We start from the raw sequence: 15,449 nt of genomic DNA on the forward strand, positions 1-15,449 counted from the left end.
GGGCACCAGTGTGGTTGCTTTTGTTCAACCAGTGCATCATCCAATACAGCTGCACTTGTTTGAAGACAGCTTCATACCCTGGTGAACCCACTGAAAGAAAGTGGTTCCAAGTTTGCTGGAGACCTCTTATACTCAGTCCTGCAAAATATACCCCATTTATCCAATAAACTCCACTCATTCACTATTTGCAATGTCAAAAATGTAACAGTAACCATTAACGTCAAGGCCAGACATTACGGTACTCTTTCCGATTTCTTGCATCTAATTCACCATGCTTTATCATGAAAGTTTGCCATCCTGTCCATGAATTCTATTGCAGAATAACATGTATCTTTGGAATTCAGCTCACTTTAGCTAGTTTTGTCAGCGAATTCTAAGACCACAGCCTTGGATGTATTGGCAGGGTCCTAACAATATTTTTCATTACCAACAGATTTGGGACATAAAATACACTTAAAAATTTGCAATTTTTTATTTTTGGCTTCCAAATTCTCAACACTTCTGAAAGAGATAAATGCTTATGTTGCCAAGAATTGCAAAATTTGTTTTACTTTTTAAAATAAGATTGTCAAGTATGTCCAAATGATAATAAAATTTTGTCTTTGAGAGCTCAGAATTAAGTTGGACTAATACTGAGTCTGAATTCCTATGGGTTGAGTTTTTTTTTCTTTCCTCTGGTGGTCCTCTGCTTAGAGTTGACAGCCTCAGCCCTGTTTGAAAGTTAAAACTAGTTTCTGAAAAAAGGCACAAAATTTGCAGTGTCACTTGGAAATAAACAATTCAACTTTAACAGGAGATGAAATTTCCATTGGCATAGTCCTGAAGTTTTGGCTAAAATAGCAGAGTTTTAACATTGAGAGTTACTGTTGATATAGCTGCTCTACATTTGATATTGATATTGAATACAAAAATATCCATGTGTACAGCATGAATATCTCAGGTTTCAAGTTGAACTCTTCCCTAGTGGAATTGACTAAAGAACATCAGGGTAAGAGTTAGAATAAGTTGCTTAAATTATAACAAAATGCAGTTTAAAACATAATTAAAATATTGAATGAATTTTAATCCCGTTTGATGTGTTTTTTTTTACTTTGGCTATTCAGATGTAGAAGTGAGATTAATGTTTCAAGATTTCCAGCAAAACACAAAGTTGTAGAGGAGCTGATGGAATTCACAGAAAATTGGCATGTACAAAAATGGGTTGCTAAGTGCAACTGCAGTGTTTTGGGAAAACATTGTAATATTTTTGCCCATATGTTCACGTGATTGGAATGTCTAACACCAGCATTCCACGACAGCCAAACTAAGAGCTTATTTCTCCTCCACATGCATTTTGAGGCAATTTTAAGCCATTCTTCAAGTAGAAGTTTCCTGGATTTTTGGTGAGGCAACTGTACAGAAAAGAATAAAAGCATTGATATTTTGATAAACAGCTCTGCAAAGAAGATTAAGCAATTTTATAAGCACACAGGTAGAATGAAAAATGCCAAAACCATCTCTACTTCACAGAACAGTTAATATTTTAGGTCAATTGCCTTTCCTCAGAACCGAGATGTTTGTGATAGCTGTCAGTTTCTAACATTCTCACACCAACATAAGTTCTTTGGTCTAGTTAATGACCTTTTCTCACTCAGCAAAAATAGCATCTGGCTTCCAATTTTCGGCACACCTAATATTTTGCTAATGTTCAGTTTATGAGGTGGATTTATTCATAATTTATTGAGGTAGTTGGAATATATTGAGGCCAAGTATGAAGCAATAATTGTACTTGAGAAGTTATCTACTATAGAGGTAAATGTATATTATTTGGCATATAACCGAAGACTAGACCAACTCATGAAATGTGCTCAGCAGACCACAAAATACATGACAGAATGACCCCTGTACAGTGCAGGAACAGGTCTTTGGCCCATGATACTGTGCCAAACTAATTAAACTAGTAATTAAATGTCTTAACTAATTCCTTCTGCCTACACAATGTCCATATCCCTCCATTCTCTGCCTGTTCTGTGCCTATCAGATTAAGAGATGCTTAAATGCCTCTGCTGTAGCTGCCTCCACGACCAGTCCTGGAAGTGCCTTCCGGGCACTCACTTCTGTATTTTTTTTAAAAATCACTTGCATCACACATCTCCCTTTTGAACCACCCCAGCTCAGCATGCCCTCTTGATCTTGGCGTTTATGCATCTATCTAAAGGCCTCTTAAATGCCATAGACAGTGTATCGCATCTATGCCAGGACCCCAAAACTCAACACAGTTGTCTTCCCCAGCAGTAAGGCTGATCAACAACACCACCCACTAACCTACTCCCCCAGCAGCCACTACTTCCTGCCAGTTACCTTAGGTACAGACACTCCTGTGCCTAGCATCACTTTATGGGCGTGCAATTAATCTATGTGCAGTATATAAGCCATCTTATTTACATTTACTGTGTTTTTATTATCATTGTATTCTTTATCTTGTGGGGAGTTTTGTGCTGCATCAGATCTGGAGTCACAATTATTTTGTTCTCCTTTACTCTTGTGTACTGGAAATTACATTAAGCAATCTTGATCTAGTGTTAGCAATTTCAACCCCGGGGGAAAAAGTTAACGGCTGACTATTCCTCTTGTAGTCTTATAAACTTCTATCATGAAGGATGATCATTTTAAAGCACGAATAAGGGTAATAAATGACATGATTTTCAGTAAACCATCAGGCTTATTCACACAGCTGGCAGATCATCATTGTAGCCAAGAGTTGGTGCCAGAGAATTTGCATTCCAAGCTATCTTCATGTGGCACATGTAGTGAATATTAACTCATACAATGCCAATACAAGAGCTAAACAGACAATGGTAGGATTTGGTAGTTACTAGTGGAAAGTTGTTCATTTATTCACACTTCTTCAGATCATTCAAGATAGTTTTCAGATTAAGTAATAATCTTTCAACCACTGCCACGATAATCAAAGCCTTCCTAGGTAAGAATAAGGGTTGTTTTGCTTGTCACCTTGTTTCAGCATCTCACAGAATGAGTGCACTGAGGGTCTAAGACAAGTCATTGAGGTGAAACATCAGCCGACATCTGTCAATTACAGTTTGGAGTATTCATGCCGATGCAGGGAGAAACTGCAGTTGTGGGGATCTGATTGTTGTAGTAAAGACAGTGAAGCAGAGCACAGGTCAGTGCCTTACATGTAAAGGTAGTATGCCAATTGCAATAGAGAGGAAAGGCTTCACTGTCTTTGAAATTTGGCATAAATATTTACACAAAAGATTTATTGCTTCACTTCTGGACATGTTTCCATTTGACCGTATGTATGCAATTTGCATAATGGAAATTCAGCTCAATTCTGGCAGCTATTTTGCCTCTTTCTGTAGATATCACGTAGCCAATGAATGCCTAAACAAATGTCATAACATCCAAAAAGACTGTTAAGGCCATCAATGTTTCCTCAATTTATTGTATAGGCTGGGCTATCAGGAGATGGTGCATTCTCCTTGGAACTTGTAGTAAATAACAAATGCAGAAGATGCTAGCTTCAAACACAATTGTTGTTTTGAATGTATAAGGTAGCTCAGCAATTTTCAGAGATGAGGAAAGCCTCTGATTAAATTGAACAGACTTTCAAACATTCTAACTTCAAGCTATTGCATCCCACCCAATGCTGGAGGAGCTCAGCAGACCAGGCAGCATCCATGGAGGGAAATAGTCGATGCACCGGTCTGCAATCCTTCAGCAGGGTTGGAAGTAAGGGGTCAGAAGCCAGAAAAAGAAATTGATGGTAGGGGATGGAGTGCAAGCTGGCAGGTGTTAGGTGAGACAAGGTGAGGAAGGTGTTGGGGGGGGGGGTTGCGGCAAATGAAACAAGAAGATAGGAGGGGGTATGTGGAGTGATGAAGAAATCTAATAGAGGACGGTGGGCCGTGGAGAAGGAGGGGAACCAGAGGGATGAGGTGAGAGGAGAAGGGGTGAGGGTGCAACCAGATTGGGGAATGGAAAAAGAGTAGGGAAGGGGGAGGAATCATCAGAAACTAGAGAAATTGATACTGATGTCAGCAAGCTGGAGGTCACCCAGATAAAACAAGGTGTTGGATTTGTCATGACATTAGAGGTGGTCATGGACAGACGTATCAGAATGGGAATGAGAAATCGAACTGAAATGGGTAGCCACTGGGGTATCCTACCTTTTTCAGCAGAGAGAATGAAGGTGTTTGACAAAGCTGTTCCCCAGTCTGCGTTGGGTTGGCTCTCACTGATGTAGGGAAGGCCCACCAGAAGCACTGGATACAATGCATATATAACATCAACAGGTTCACAGGTGAAATATCGCCTCACCTGGAAGGACAGTTTGGTGTCATGAGAGGTGGAGAGGAAGGAGGCGTAGGGGAAAGTGTAGCACTGTCTTGCTTGCAGGGGTAAGTGCCAGGAGTGAGTTAAGTGGTGAGGGATGAGTGAACAATGGAGTCACGTAGAGAGCAGCCCCTACAGAAAGCAGAAAGGGGAAGTGGGGGCTGACTGTTTATTTCCCTCCATAGATTCTGCCTGACTTGCAACTCCAGAATCTCGTGTTTAATCTTTAAGCCATTATTTTGAATTTTTTTTTTTGGCTAAGTGTACCCGGAGGGGGAGGGTGTAAAAAGGAGCTTCCTGGTGCTCTGACCAAAATTTCACTTGCCATATATTACAACCCAAAAATTTGTTAACTCATTGTAGTTTGTGGGATTTTGCTTGTAAATTGGATATTATATTTCTCCAACTATTCTGAGTAGACTATTTTTGCTGCTATTGGCAATGGGATGTTTTGACCAGGACACCAGGGAGAATTCCAGCTATTTCTTAAGATCTTCAACATATTCCTGGAAAATCTTAAGATCTCCAGCATTTTGGGAAATGGCACGGGTTTCTTCTAGGTATTCCGGTTTTCTCCCACAGTCCAAAGACACGCTGGTTGATAGGTTAATTGGTCATTGTAAGTTGTCACATGATTTGGCTAGGATTAAATCAGGGGATTGATGGGCAGTTTTGTATACCAATTTAAAAAACAATTGAGCTACCTAAAATTTATAATTGAACTATGTCCTATTAAGTCTATTCTGGCCATCAAACAGCCATTTACAAAGGCCTGTTTCTGTCTTCTGTGATTATGGTATTCTACAACATAACGAAGGTTACAAACTTCAAATAATAGCAAGAAAAATGGTTAGAAATTGCAGAGTGTTTTTGTATACTAACCATTACCACCATCCATTATTACAACTGTCTTTTCAAACTAATTCACCTATCTAGTTACCCAAAACAGCATTAAAATTTATTGGGAAGAATGTGGAAGATTAATTAAAATAAGTGGTACAGGGAGGAAAAAAAGTTGAAAGATTCTTCAGACCAAATGTTGCTTAATGTAATGTTTTAGGTATATTAGAATGGGGTCTTGCATGTGTTGATTTCCTTATTCCATTTAATAATGTCTGTTTTAATCAAGCTGTATGAAATTTGCTGCTGATCTATTTTGATTGTGGCTTTCTTCTCCAGATTAGTTCCCTTTCTCTACTTTTGGAGGGTGGGTGGGGGAATGCTGTTACTCACTTTGAAAAATCAATACAATTAGTGCACACGATGAAAGTTCTTAATAAACCACTTTCGTTCAGTATCACTGCTATTATTGACTGTTGCAGTAAAAATCCAAAAATGAGTAAGTTTTATAAAATAAACTTTTCCAATCATTTCCAAAATTCTTTAACTGCACCAGGTACACATCGGCTCGTAATTCAAGGGCATGGGTATGATCCATTTTTTCTTTTGCTGTGCACTAGAAATGCAGTTACTGTATCAGAATGAAATGGGGATTTGCATTGTTTTGGAGGAATTAATACAATTTGTGCCAGAAAGTATATTAAATAATGCTATGTGTGGGACCCAGAGTAATGTGGAGCATATTAATAGACACTGGATACCCCCCTAATTTTCTTATATTATGTTCATATTATTTTTATTGCTTTGGTTTGTTATTTTGTTCATTCACAATTTGATTAATGTACAGTTGCACTAGCAACGGTAATATTTTAGTGGGTTAGTTGATGGTTACAAGCAGCAAAGCTTATACAGGCACTTGGGGCAGCTGAGGGGTCCTGGGGGGCACGGGAGGGCGCACGTGATGGAGTAGACGGAGACGCCCCCGCAGCATGCATGGTAAGCCGATGCGCTTGTGTTCCTGTGTTTCCAGAAAGGAAAGTAAAGATGTTATTTTAAACTTCTGCACACCTGGAAGTCCCTTTTGTGTCCAAGTGTGCAACATATGTAAGCTACTGTACATAGCTTCTTGCAGAGGCTTCAAACAACAGTGATCATCTATCTGCTTTTTTAAATTAGTGTTTGCCAAAGAGGGAGAGAGGTCGGTCTGTGGGGAAGTCCATAGTCCATCCATGCCCGTTTTGTTTGATTCTGATTATCAAACCAATGTCCATAAAGAAAATTGCTTATTCACCCAATATAAATATCCAAGTTGGATGGGCTCTTTGTAAGTTGCAAGGAAGAAATGGGTGGGAAGATGATAGCAGAGTCTCGCTCTAGGCCAGATGTTGTAAGCTCTGACCAATAGCTTATAATTGCAAAAGATTGCCTATGTGCTTCCATTTGAGTAAGCTGAATAAATATTTTAGAAAAATAAAAGGCACAGATTACAAAATAAAAGCTGGCTTTGATGTTGGTTTCTGTTACAATAAGGGTTCAGGGAGGCTCTACCACAAGTAGCAGCAGAAACAGCTTCCGTTCTCCCACAACCATTGTTTATCTTGATGAGCCCTTGACAAAAGCACCAAATCTTTCAAAAGCTTCAATTATTCTTGATCAAATAGATTGTGTATTGATTCTCTGATTATCCTTTTAGTATTCTGCCATGTGTGTGCCAAGTGAACAAAAAAAATCTGAAAGTTGGAGCGGTGGAATATTATTTTTTCCTCACTTTCATCCTGGATATTCAAACAGCACGTGTGATTCATTGCGGATCAAAATTGAGTCCCACCCCCTCAACTCCCAGTTGGAGCAACCGTTGAAGCTTCTTGCTAACACATCTGACCCTGAACAAAAATAATGAGATTGTGTATAGCTATGTAGGAAGTTTTGTATCCCAGGCAAAGCTTTATAAATAACTAAAGAACCTCTTTCCTCAGCAGAGCAGTGCCAGTGTTAATGGAATACGTTGCTACATGGGTCTGTTTTGAATTAGTGACACTGGGCAGACTCAGAGTGGTATTTCATAACTGTATATATTCTCCATCCAAGGTTTGCAGTAACATTAACACATGGGATAAGCGAAGAATTAAGCTGCTTTTTTTTCTTCAACATCAAGGATGACTTGCTTCCACTCCAGTTTCGTGTGTTCTGAAATGGCCAATGTGGGGCCTACAGATTCAGTCACAAGTAGAGTAGGAGGATCCTGAAGGGGCAAATGTGAGAACAGTTTGGGTGGTGGTACATCCTTTCCCTTGCCAGGCAGGGTTTCTGTAATCCCGTCAATGGGGCTCTGGTTCTCAATGCTATCTTGAAAGCGGCTGAGTGGTTGTGGGCAAGGGTTCCTATATGCTAGTGGGAATGACACCCTTTATTAAAATGTGGTTTTATTGCCACTTGTGCCAGCCTAACACTCTCTCGAAGTGATGGAACTTGGAGCAGAGTGCCTATCTTGGAAGTCTGTGCGAGTGATGTGGTCTGTCTATCTTGACTGAGTGTGGTTTGGTTGTCAGTGATGGAGGTGTTGGCCTGGACCATTTGCTTACTGTGTCAATGCAGTTGGAGGATTTTTGCCTCTCCAGGACGTTGAAGCGTTTGTGTGAGTGATTTGTGCCCTGGAAGGGAAGAGAAGGATCACTTTGAGGGAGCTTTCAATTGCATTGTCAAGAAGCTTTATTGTCAAAGGGTGATGTTGTATACAGGGGCAGATTGATAGAGGGCCTTTTATGCACATGTTAAATGATAGCATATGCTTCAAGGAGTTAGCAGTGTGATCTCTGAATGTGCACATATTCAAATGAGGTCCATTCACTACAGGAGGGTAACTGCAGATGAGACATATTCATTATGGAGTGAAGGCAACATGGGTTGAAAAGTATCCCCACACAGTGCAGATTAGATCCATTCCAATGGGAAGTTAAGAGGTGAGGGGCAGCAATACCAAGCAGAAAATTAGAGATGTTTATGTCTTTATCAAAGCTTCCACAGAGAGTAACTGTTGAAACTCTTAACTCTTTCAGAGCCTGAAAAATAATATTAAGATGGTACATGGCTCTTGAAACACTTTTGACAAACCAAGCGTTGTCTTTCAACAAGACAAAGATCTTCCTTGCTTAAGTGGAGCACTGGCAGCACTACTCGAATAGTTAATATCTGGTCTTCTCTGCTTAAGTGACATTAGGCAGGCTTTGATTAGTATTTGACTTTGTACACACTCCAAGTTTCATAGTAAGATGTTGACTGAATGATAGTGAATTCGGATCCCATTTTAAAGTTCTCTTATTCAAGTGGGCAGATGTTGAACCAAATGATACCTCACCATTCTACTCTATCTCGGAAGCCAAGTTCTCAGAGCAGATCGGTCATCATATTTTGTCTAGTTTTGCTTGTTTTTGCATCCTCCAGAGACTTTAGATTACCATCGTTTCCTGGAAGCACATTCATGCCTGTAATTACCCTTTTCCCACAGAATAGAAGTATATAATGCATCATAAGCAAACAGCCTTGAATCAAACTTGTGCAGTGTCATTTCCTTATGCATAATGTGAATACACAACAGTGCTCTACTATTGGATTGAGCAGCAAGTTAACCTTGTGGTCATACCCACTTATGATTAAGAATAGTCTGAGATCTGGGGTCACTATTATATTGAGGCTGCTGTGAGCAAAATTAATAGTTAGATGGCATTTTGTGATTAACATGAGTATAGTCAAATTACAGTATTTTCAGGGAAGCAATTTTGGTTACCAGGCTTCCTCTTACAAATCTTCCTCTGGGTGGGGGGTGCACAAAGTTCCTTCACCCCACAACCTTAACTGTTGAATGGACCAAGAAATTGGTATTATTTACCTAATGGCACGTTTAAATTATTTGTTTCAGAACTGTAAAATTCACTTAGACTGCTTCCCACGGTGATGTGTGGCAAACCTGGACACTATTCTTAACAATTGTGTAGATCAGATGTATAGATGCAGCCCTGTGAATATTGTTCTGACACCTGTGGCTTTTGTGACTGAGAATCCATTTCTGAATATCCTCAGCAAGGTCAAAGCTTTATAAATTAATGACGGTAGACATAGGTTCCAGTTTGTTTTCAAATTATAAAAGCAAGTAAATGCAACAGCAAATCATAAACAGAAGATTCTGCAGATGCTGAAAATCCAGAGCAACACACAAAATGCTGGAGGAACTCAGCAGGCCAGACTGCATCTATGGAAAGGAATAAATAGTCAACATTTCGGGCTGAGGAACTTCATCAGGACTGGAAAGGAAGGGGGAAGGACAACAGAATACAAAAGTGGGGCAAGGGAAGGAGGCCAGCTGGAAGGTGATAGACGAAGCCAGGGGAGTGGTAAAGGGTTAGAAAAGGAATCTCTTGGGAGAGATGTGGACCACGGGAGAAAGGGGAGGAGGGGGGAACCTGGGGAGGTGATAGGCAGGTGAGAAGAGGCAAGAGGCCGGTATGGGGAATGCAAGAAGGGGGAATGGAAGAAGAGAGAAGGGGGGGAAGCAAAAAAGAGAAATTGGGAGAAGAAAAATTTGCATGGGAGGCTACCTAAATGGAATGAGTTGTTGCTCCTCCCCCCAGAGAGTGGCCTCCTCAAGCAGAGGAGGCGGCCTTGGACCAACATGTAAGAATTGAAATGGGGATTTGTCAGGTCTCTCCAACATAGAGGAGGCCACATTGGGAGCACTGGATATTATAGATGACACCAACAAATTCATAGGTGGAGCGTTGCCTCACCTAGAAGGACCGCTTGAAGCCCTGAATGGAGGTGAATGGTGAGGTGTGGCATCTCTCTCACTTGTAGGGATATGTGCCATGAGGGAGATGAATGGGGACGGACAAATGGACAAGTGAATTACAGAAGGAGTAATCCCTTCAGAAAGCGCAGAGTGGGGGAGAAGTAAAAACTTATTTTCTGGTAGAATCCCGTTGAAGATGGCAGAAGTTATGGAGAGCGATGTGTTGAATGCAGAGGCTGATTGGGTAGTAGATGAGGGCAAGAGGAATGCTATCCCTGTTAAGGCAACAGGAAGATGGGGTGAGTGCAGATGTCTGGGAAATGGAGGAGATGCGGGAGTGGGCAGCATCAATGGTGGATAAAGGGAATCCCCACTCCCTGAAGGAGGACATCACTGCCCTGGAAAGGAAAGCCTCATCCTGGGAACAAATGCGATGTAGGCAAAGGAACTGAGAAAAGGAAATCGCATTTTTACGGTTGAGATATAGACAAGATAGCTATGGGAATCGGTAGGTTTATAAAAGATGTTGGTAGACAGCTTGTCTCCAGAAATGCAGACATTTCAAGAAGGGGGAAGTGCAAAATCATATAAACAAAAAATGCTGAAAAAACCTAAAGCAACTGCAACTCTTACAAGAAGAGTTGCCATAGCAATTTTCTTTTACTGATTTTAGACGTTAATTGGAGAAATGTTTAATTTTCCATTGTTTCCCAATATAGTGGAAAGGGAGTATGCAAAATTACAGTAAAATTAAACTGAACAGTATTGTACAATGTTGCGTCATCCATCACTGTACTGCAATGAAGTATCTATGTGATCTAAAGTACAGCTGACATCTGTGGGAGTTTACCTCCATTGAGTCAGAAGGGCTCGTGTTTCTCTTTACAAACCACAGTAAAATTGACCCTCTGGCACCTAGAGAGATTAACCTTTTGGATGAAGAGTTAAGCCAAGGTCCTGTCAGTTTTCTTATTTGGATGCTAGTAAAGCCATGGTGTTACGCTGAAGAAACAGATGGATTTTTGTCCCAGTCTGCTAGCTAACATTTCGTTTTCAAACGTTTCTAAAACAGATGAACAAGTCACCATCAAATTGCTGTTTGCTCATAGAGCCATATAACAAAGAAACAGTCTCTTTGGCCTAATTGGTCCATACTGACCAAATTCCCATATAAGATGTCCTGTTTGGCCCATATTTTTCCTATCTAGGTGCATTTTGGATGCATTTAATGTACCTGACTGAAGTACTTTCTCACAAACAGACCAACTGCTGGGAGAAAATGTTACCTCTGGGATTCCTTTGAAATCTCTCCCTTCTTATCTTGAACCTATACTCTCTAGTTCTTTCCCTAATCCTTGGTGGTGGGGGGGGGGGGGGAGAGCGAAGAGTGAGCGATGACCTTATCTATGCCCTTCATAATTTGATACATCTCTTTAAGATCACCCTCATTCTCCTACACTCCAGGGGAGCAGCAGCTCAACCTCTCTCCATAACTCATTTCTCAACCGCTGCCAATATCCTCATAGATCTGCTCTGCACTCTTACAAGGTTAATGCACCTAGAGCAGGGTAACAATATGTTCTACAGCTGCAGCATTTCACCCCAACTTCTATACTCAGTGCCCTGACTGATAGAGGCCAGTGTGCCAAAAGGTTAACCACACTCCCACGGTGAAGCCACTTTCAGGGAACTATGGTCTCCTTGCTGTGCTTTTCCCTGCTTCATTGTTGTAATTACACATCAAGATTACTTAATTGGGACCTACTAAGGATGCATAAAATCTAGCATTTCATTCATGCTTGATAATAACCACTATGCTATAAACTGCAAGTAATGAGGACTAATCTAGATCTGGGAAAATGCAAACACGTGTAACTATTTTTTTTGAAGAAAATGGTCTGGTCTAGATTACTGTTTGGTATTTTTAACTAATTGTGACATACTCCTTATTCAGACTGAACATTTTGCTTTTAGTCAGACAGCATAAAAACAAGCCTTTCTGCCCACCTCGTCTGTTCTAACCTTGTTGCCCATCTACATTAATTCCATTTGACCATAGTGGGCCCACATCCTGTCTTATTGAAATCACAATTATTTGATGGAAATTATAAGAAAAAATGATGGAAATCTAAGATAAAACCAGTAAACGTTGGAAATACTTGGCAAGGCAGCAGCAGCAGTGGGAAGAGAAAGAACTCCATCAGAAATGGAAAGGCGACAGAAGAAACTTGTCAATCTCAGGTGGGGTGGAGCAGCAGAGTGGCTCCAGAGAGGGTAAAGCTGTGGACATATTGGAATAAGCTATAAATAAGATCTTCTGCTCAAAGTATGAACAGGACCTGTTGGAGAGTGAGAGCATAACCAAACACAAAGGAGCACAGAAGGTGTGAAATGCAGAGCAGAAAGGTGTGCCTGGCAAGTCAGGCTGGACATGTTTTCTTTACCCCCCTCCCCCTTCTATTTTTTTTGGAGTGGAAGGCAAGTTTTGTCCATATCACACAGGTGGCAGATATAGACATAGAAATCAAGTTATTTGAAATTGTAAAAAAAATTAGTAAAGACTAGAAGTCTGCATATGACCAGAAGACGAAAGACTTTCCTCAAGCTTGTGCTATTACTTGATGTGTAATTTAACTATGTCTGTATAAACATTATACATTATTTAATGCAGTAGGTGAGGCATCATTTGCTTGATTTCTGAAATCCATGTATGTGGACAGTGTGGGTGTTTCCAGGCATGTGATAGAAATAAACCAACGGTATATGACCTCCATCTGTTTCTGGGGTGTTAAGATGATTACTTGCCACTCAGGACAAATTCTGATTCTCTCCTCAGGACTGGAAATTCATCCATTTAAAATGATCATTGCTCCCTTTCCGATGGTGCTGCTGATGCTGATACATTGTCTTGGACTTGCCGGTGCTCAGGTGATCCCAGGTAAGCTACCACACGCCACGTTCTTCCCAGTCGTAACCGTAACTGAGAGGGAACGGTGCAGTTTGCTGTGTTCATCCTGCTTTATCTGGCCTTGTCAGATTGGTGACAGATTGTGCATTAAAGTGCCAAAGAAATCTTCGGTTAAAAAATGCAGTAAATTTTCTAAACTGTACGCTTTCTTGCCAAGATGTGTTAGTGCTGAGGGGAGTGAATATGTAGGATGTAAGAATTCTTGAGGCTCAACCAGATGGTTTTGTTTCAGACAGGATTGATTCTCTTCTGTTGTTGCAACTGCAGTCCTGTGGGGAAGTGAAGCAACACACAAAATGCGAGGAATTCAGCTGGACAGACAGCATTTATGGAGGGAACTAGGCAGTCAATGTTTCTAGTTGAGTGAGACCTTTCAACTAGAAACAGGGACAAAAACAAGAGAGGTAGCATAAAAATGTGGAGGTAAAAGGTGGAGCAAGAGCAGGCAGATGATTGCTAGATCTAGGTGAGAAGGATAATGGGCAACTGAAGGAGTGGGACAGTAGGAGTGATGCAAGTTGCTGGGAAGTGACAAAGGGCTGAGGGAGATGAATCTGATAGAAGAGGGCAGTAGACCATAGAATAAAGGAAAAGAGGAGGGGAAATAGAGGGAGGAATGTGTTGGTGATAGGTAGGTCAAGTTGGTAGGGGAGGGGAAAGTGAAAAGGTGATGGGGGCAATTGGAATAAGGCAGAGTCGGAGGCGGTGGTTTCTGGGAGTGAGAGAAATCAATGTTCATGCTGTCAGGTTGGAGACTGCCAAGGTAGAATACGGACTATTGTCCCTCTAATTAGTATCTGGCCTCAGCTTGAAGTAGAAGAGGCCATGGACCAGGCATGTCAGTGTGTTCAATGGGAAGTAGAACTAAACCAACCGATCTCTGGATGATCCTAGCTGTTATGGTGGACAGAGTAAAAATGCTCTATGAAGTGACCCTCTAACCTGTGTCAGGTTTCACCTATGTAGATGAGCACCAGATATAATAAATGACACTGAATTCACTCATGAAGAACTGTCTCACCTGGAAGTTCTGTTTATAGCCTTGAATGGTGGTGATAGAGGAGATATAAGCGTAGGTGCTAGTAGGTTTAAGTGCCTAGAGAGAGATCGATAGAAATGGATGAGCAGACAAGAGTCATGGAGAGTGGAGAGATAGAAAAATGTCTGAAAAAGGATCTAGTGCTCTCCCAGCATATCTGACAAACTCTTCTTGGGCTTCCAGCTGGTACAGGTATTGATTTTAACCAATGTTTCAATGACAGACTCCACCATCTTCGTCAGGGATGATGTCTAGGCAGTCAAGTTTGGTGATACATATACCCTCTTCATCCGTCCCTCCTGATTAGTTAGCCCTCTATCAATTGGGTTTCCACTGTCCCACCCTGCTTACAATCGAATTCTAGTTCTTACTTAGAGTGAGACTTTCGTCTTTGTTAAAATTATTGTTCTTAAAAATGGCTGGTGGTGGGAAGCTGTCAGTGATGGTGGAAATGTCAGAGAATATGTTGGAAGTTTAAGGTCTTGGAAAACCTATATATATTGCTTATTCCAATTTAGTTTTTTTTTGGGTGTACTATACTGCTGCCACAAAACAACAAATTTAGCAACACGTGTCAGTAACATTAAACCTGATTCTGAATCTGATTGGGTGGGAGGTGAGGACAATGGGATGCCTATTCCTATTATTTCGGAGGTGGGGTGGTTGAGAGCAGATTTATGGGAAATGGAAGAGAAGTGAGTAAGGCAGCATCAATAGCAATAGGGAAGAGGAAAAACATTTTCTGAAGAAAAGAGGATATTTCAGATATCCTAAAGTGCAAAGTCTTCTCATTAGAACAGATATTGCAGGGAGAGAGAAGCTGAGAGAATGAAATATCATCCCTGCAAGTGACAAGATGGGGAAAGTTCCATTTGAGGTACTGTAAATGAGTTTGTAGAATATCTCCAGGGATAATCCATCCCTGGAGATGAAGATAGAGGTCAAGAATGGAGAGAAAGGTGTCAGTAATAGATTGAGTGATTTTTGAATAGGGTGGAAGCTGGTGCTGAAGTCGATGAAACTGATGACCTCTGCATGTGTGCAGGAAATAGTACCAATGCAGTTGTCAATGTTGTAGAGTTGGGGAACATTGTGAGTGTAGGTTTACAATGCGGATTGCTTTATGCAGCTAATGAAAAGGCAGGCAGAACTGAGACCCACATGAGTGCCCAAGGCTACACCTTCCATATGGGGGAAGATGGAGAAACCAAAAGTGAAGTTGAGAGCAAGTACTAGTTCTGCCAGACGGAGGAGAGTGGTGGTGGAGGGGAGGTGGTTGAGTCTGCCATCCAGTTAGAAGCAGAGCCCTGCGGTCTTCCTGATGTGACATAAAAATGAACAGTCATGGGATGTTCATGGTGAAAATCAAGCAACGGGCAGAGAACTGAAAATTGTTAGTGGTGAAGAAAATGTAAAGTGTCACAGAATTAGGTGGAAAGTTGAGTGTTCCATCTATTTGTCAGCTATGGACATGAAAAAGCTTC

The 15,449-nt window shown here is 41.0% G+C and overlaps 1 protein-coding gene across 2 annotated transcripts in view; it reads left to right on the top strand.

Moving 5' to 3' along the window:
- ddr2a (discoidin domain receptor tyrosine kinase 2a) overlaps positions 1-15,449 on the top strand; it is a 154,096-nt gene that overhangs the window by 74,146 nt on the left and 64,501 nt on the right. For both annotated transcript variants that reach the window (XM_072274220.1, XM_072274219.1), the window contains one exon: positions 12,795-12,896. In XM_072274220.1, coding sequence (XP_072130321.1) covers positions 12,818-12,896 — 79 coding nt within the window. In that variant the 5' untranslated portion in view covers positions 12,795-12,817. The remainder of the gene's footprint in view (positions 1-12,794; positions 12,897-15,449) is intronic.

The sequence above is a fragment of the Mobula birostris genome, chromosome 12, assembly GCF_030028105.1.
Source record: "Mobula birostris isolate sMobBir1 chromosome 12, sMobBir1.hap1, whole genome shotgun sequence".
Lineage (NCBI taxonomy): Eukaryota > Metazoa > Chordata > Chondrichthyes > Myliobatiformes > Myliobatidae > Mobula > Mobula birostris.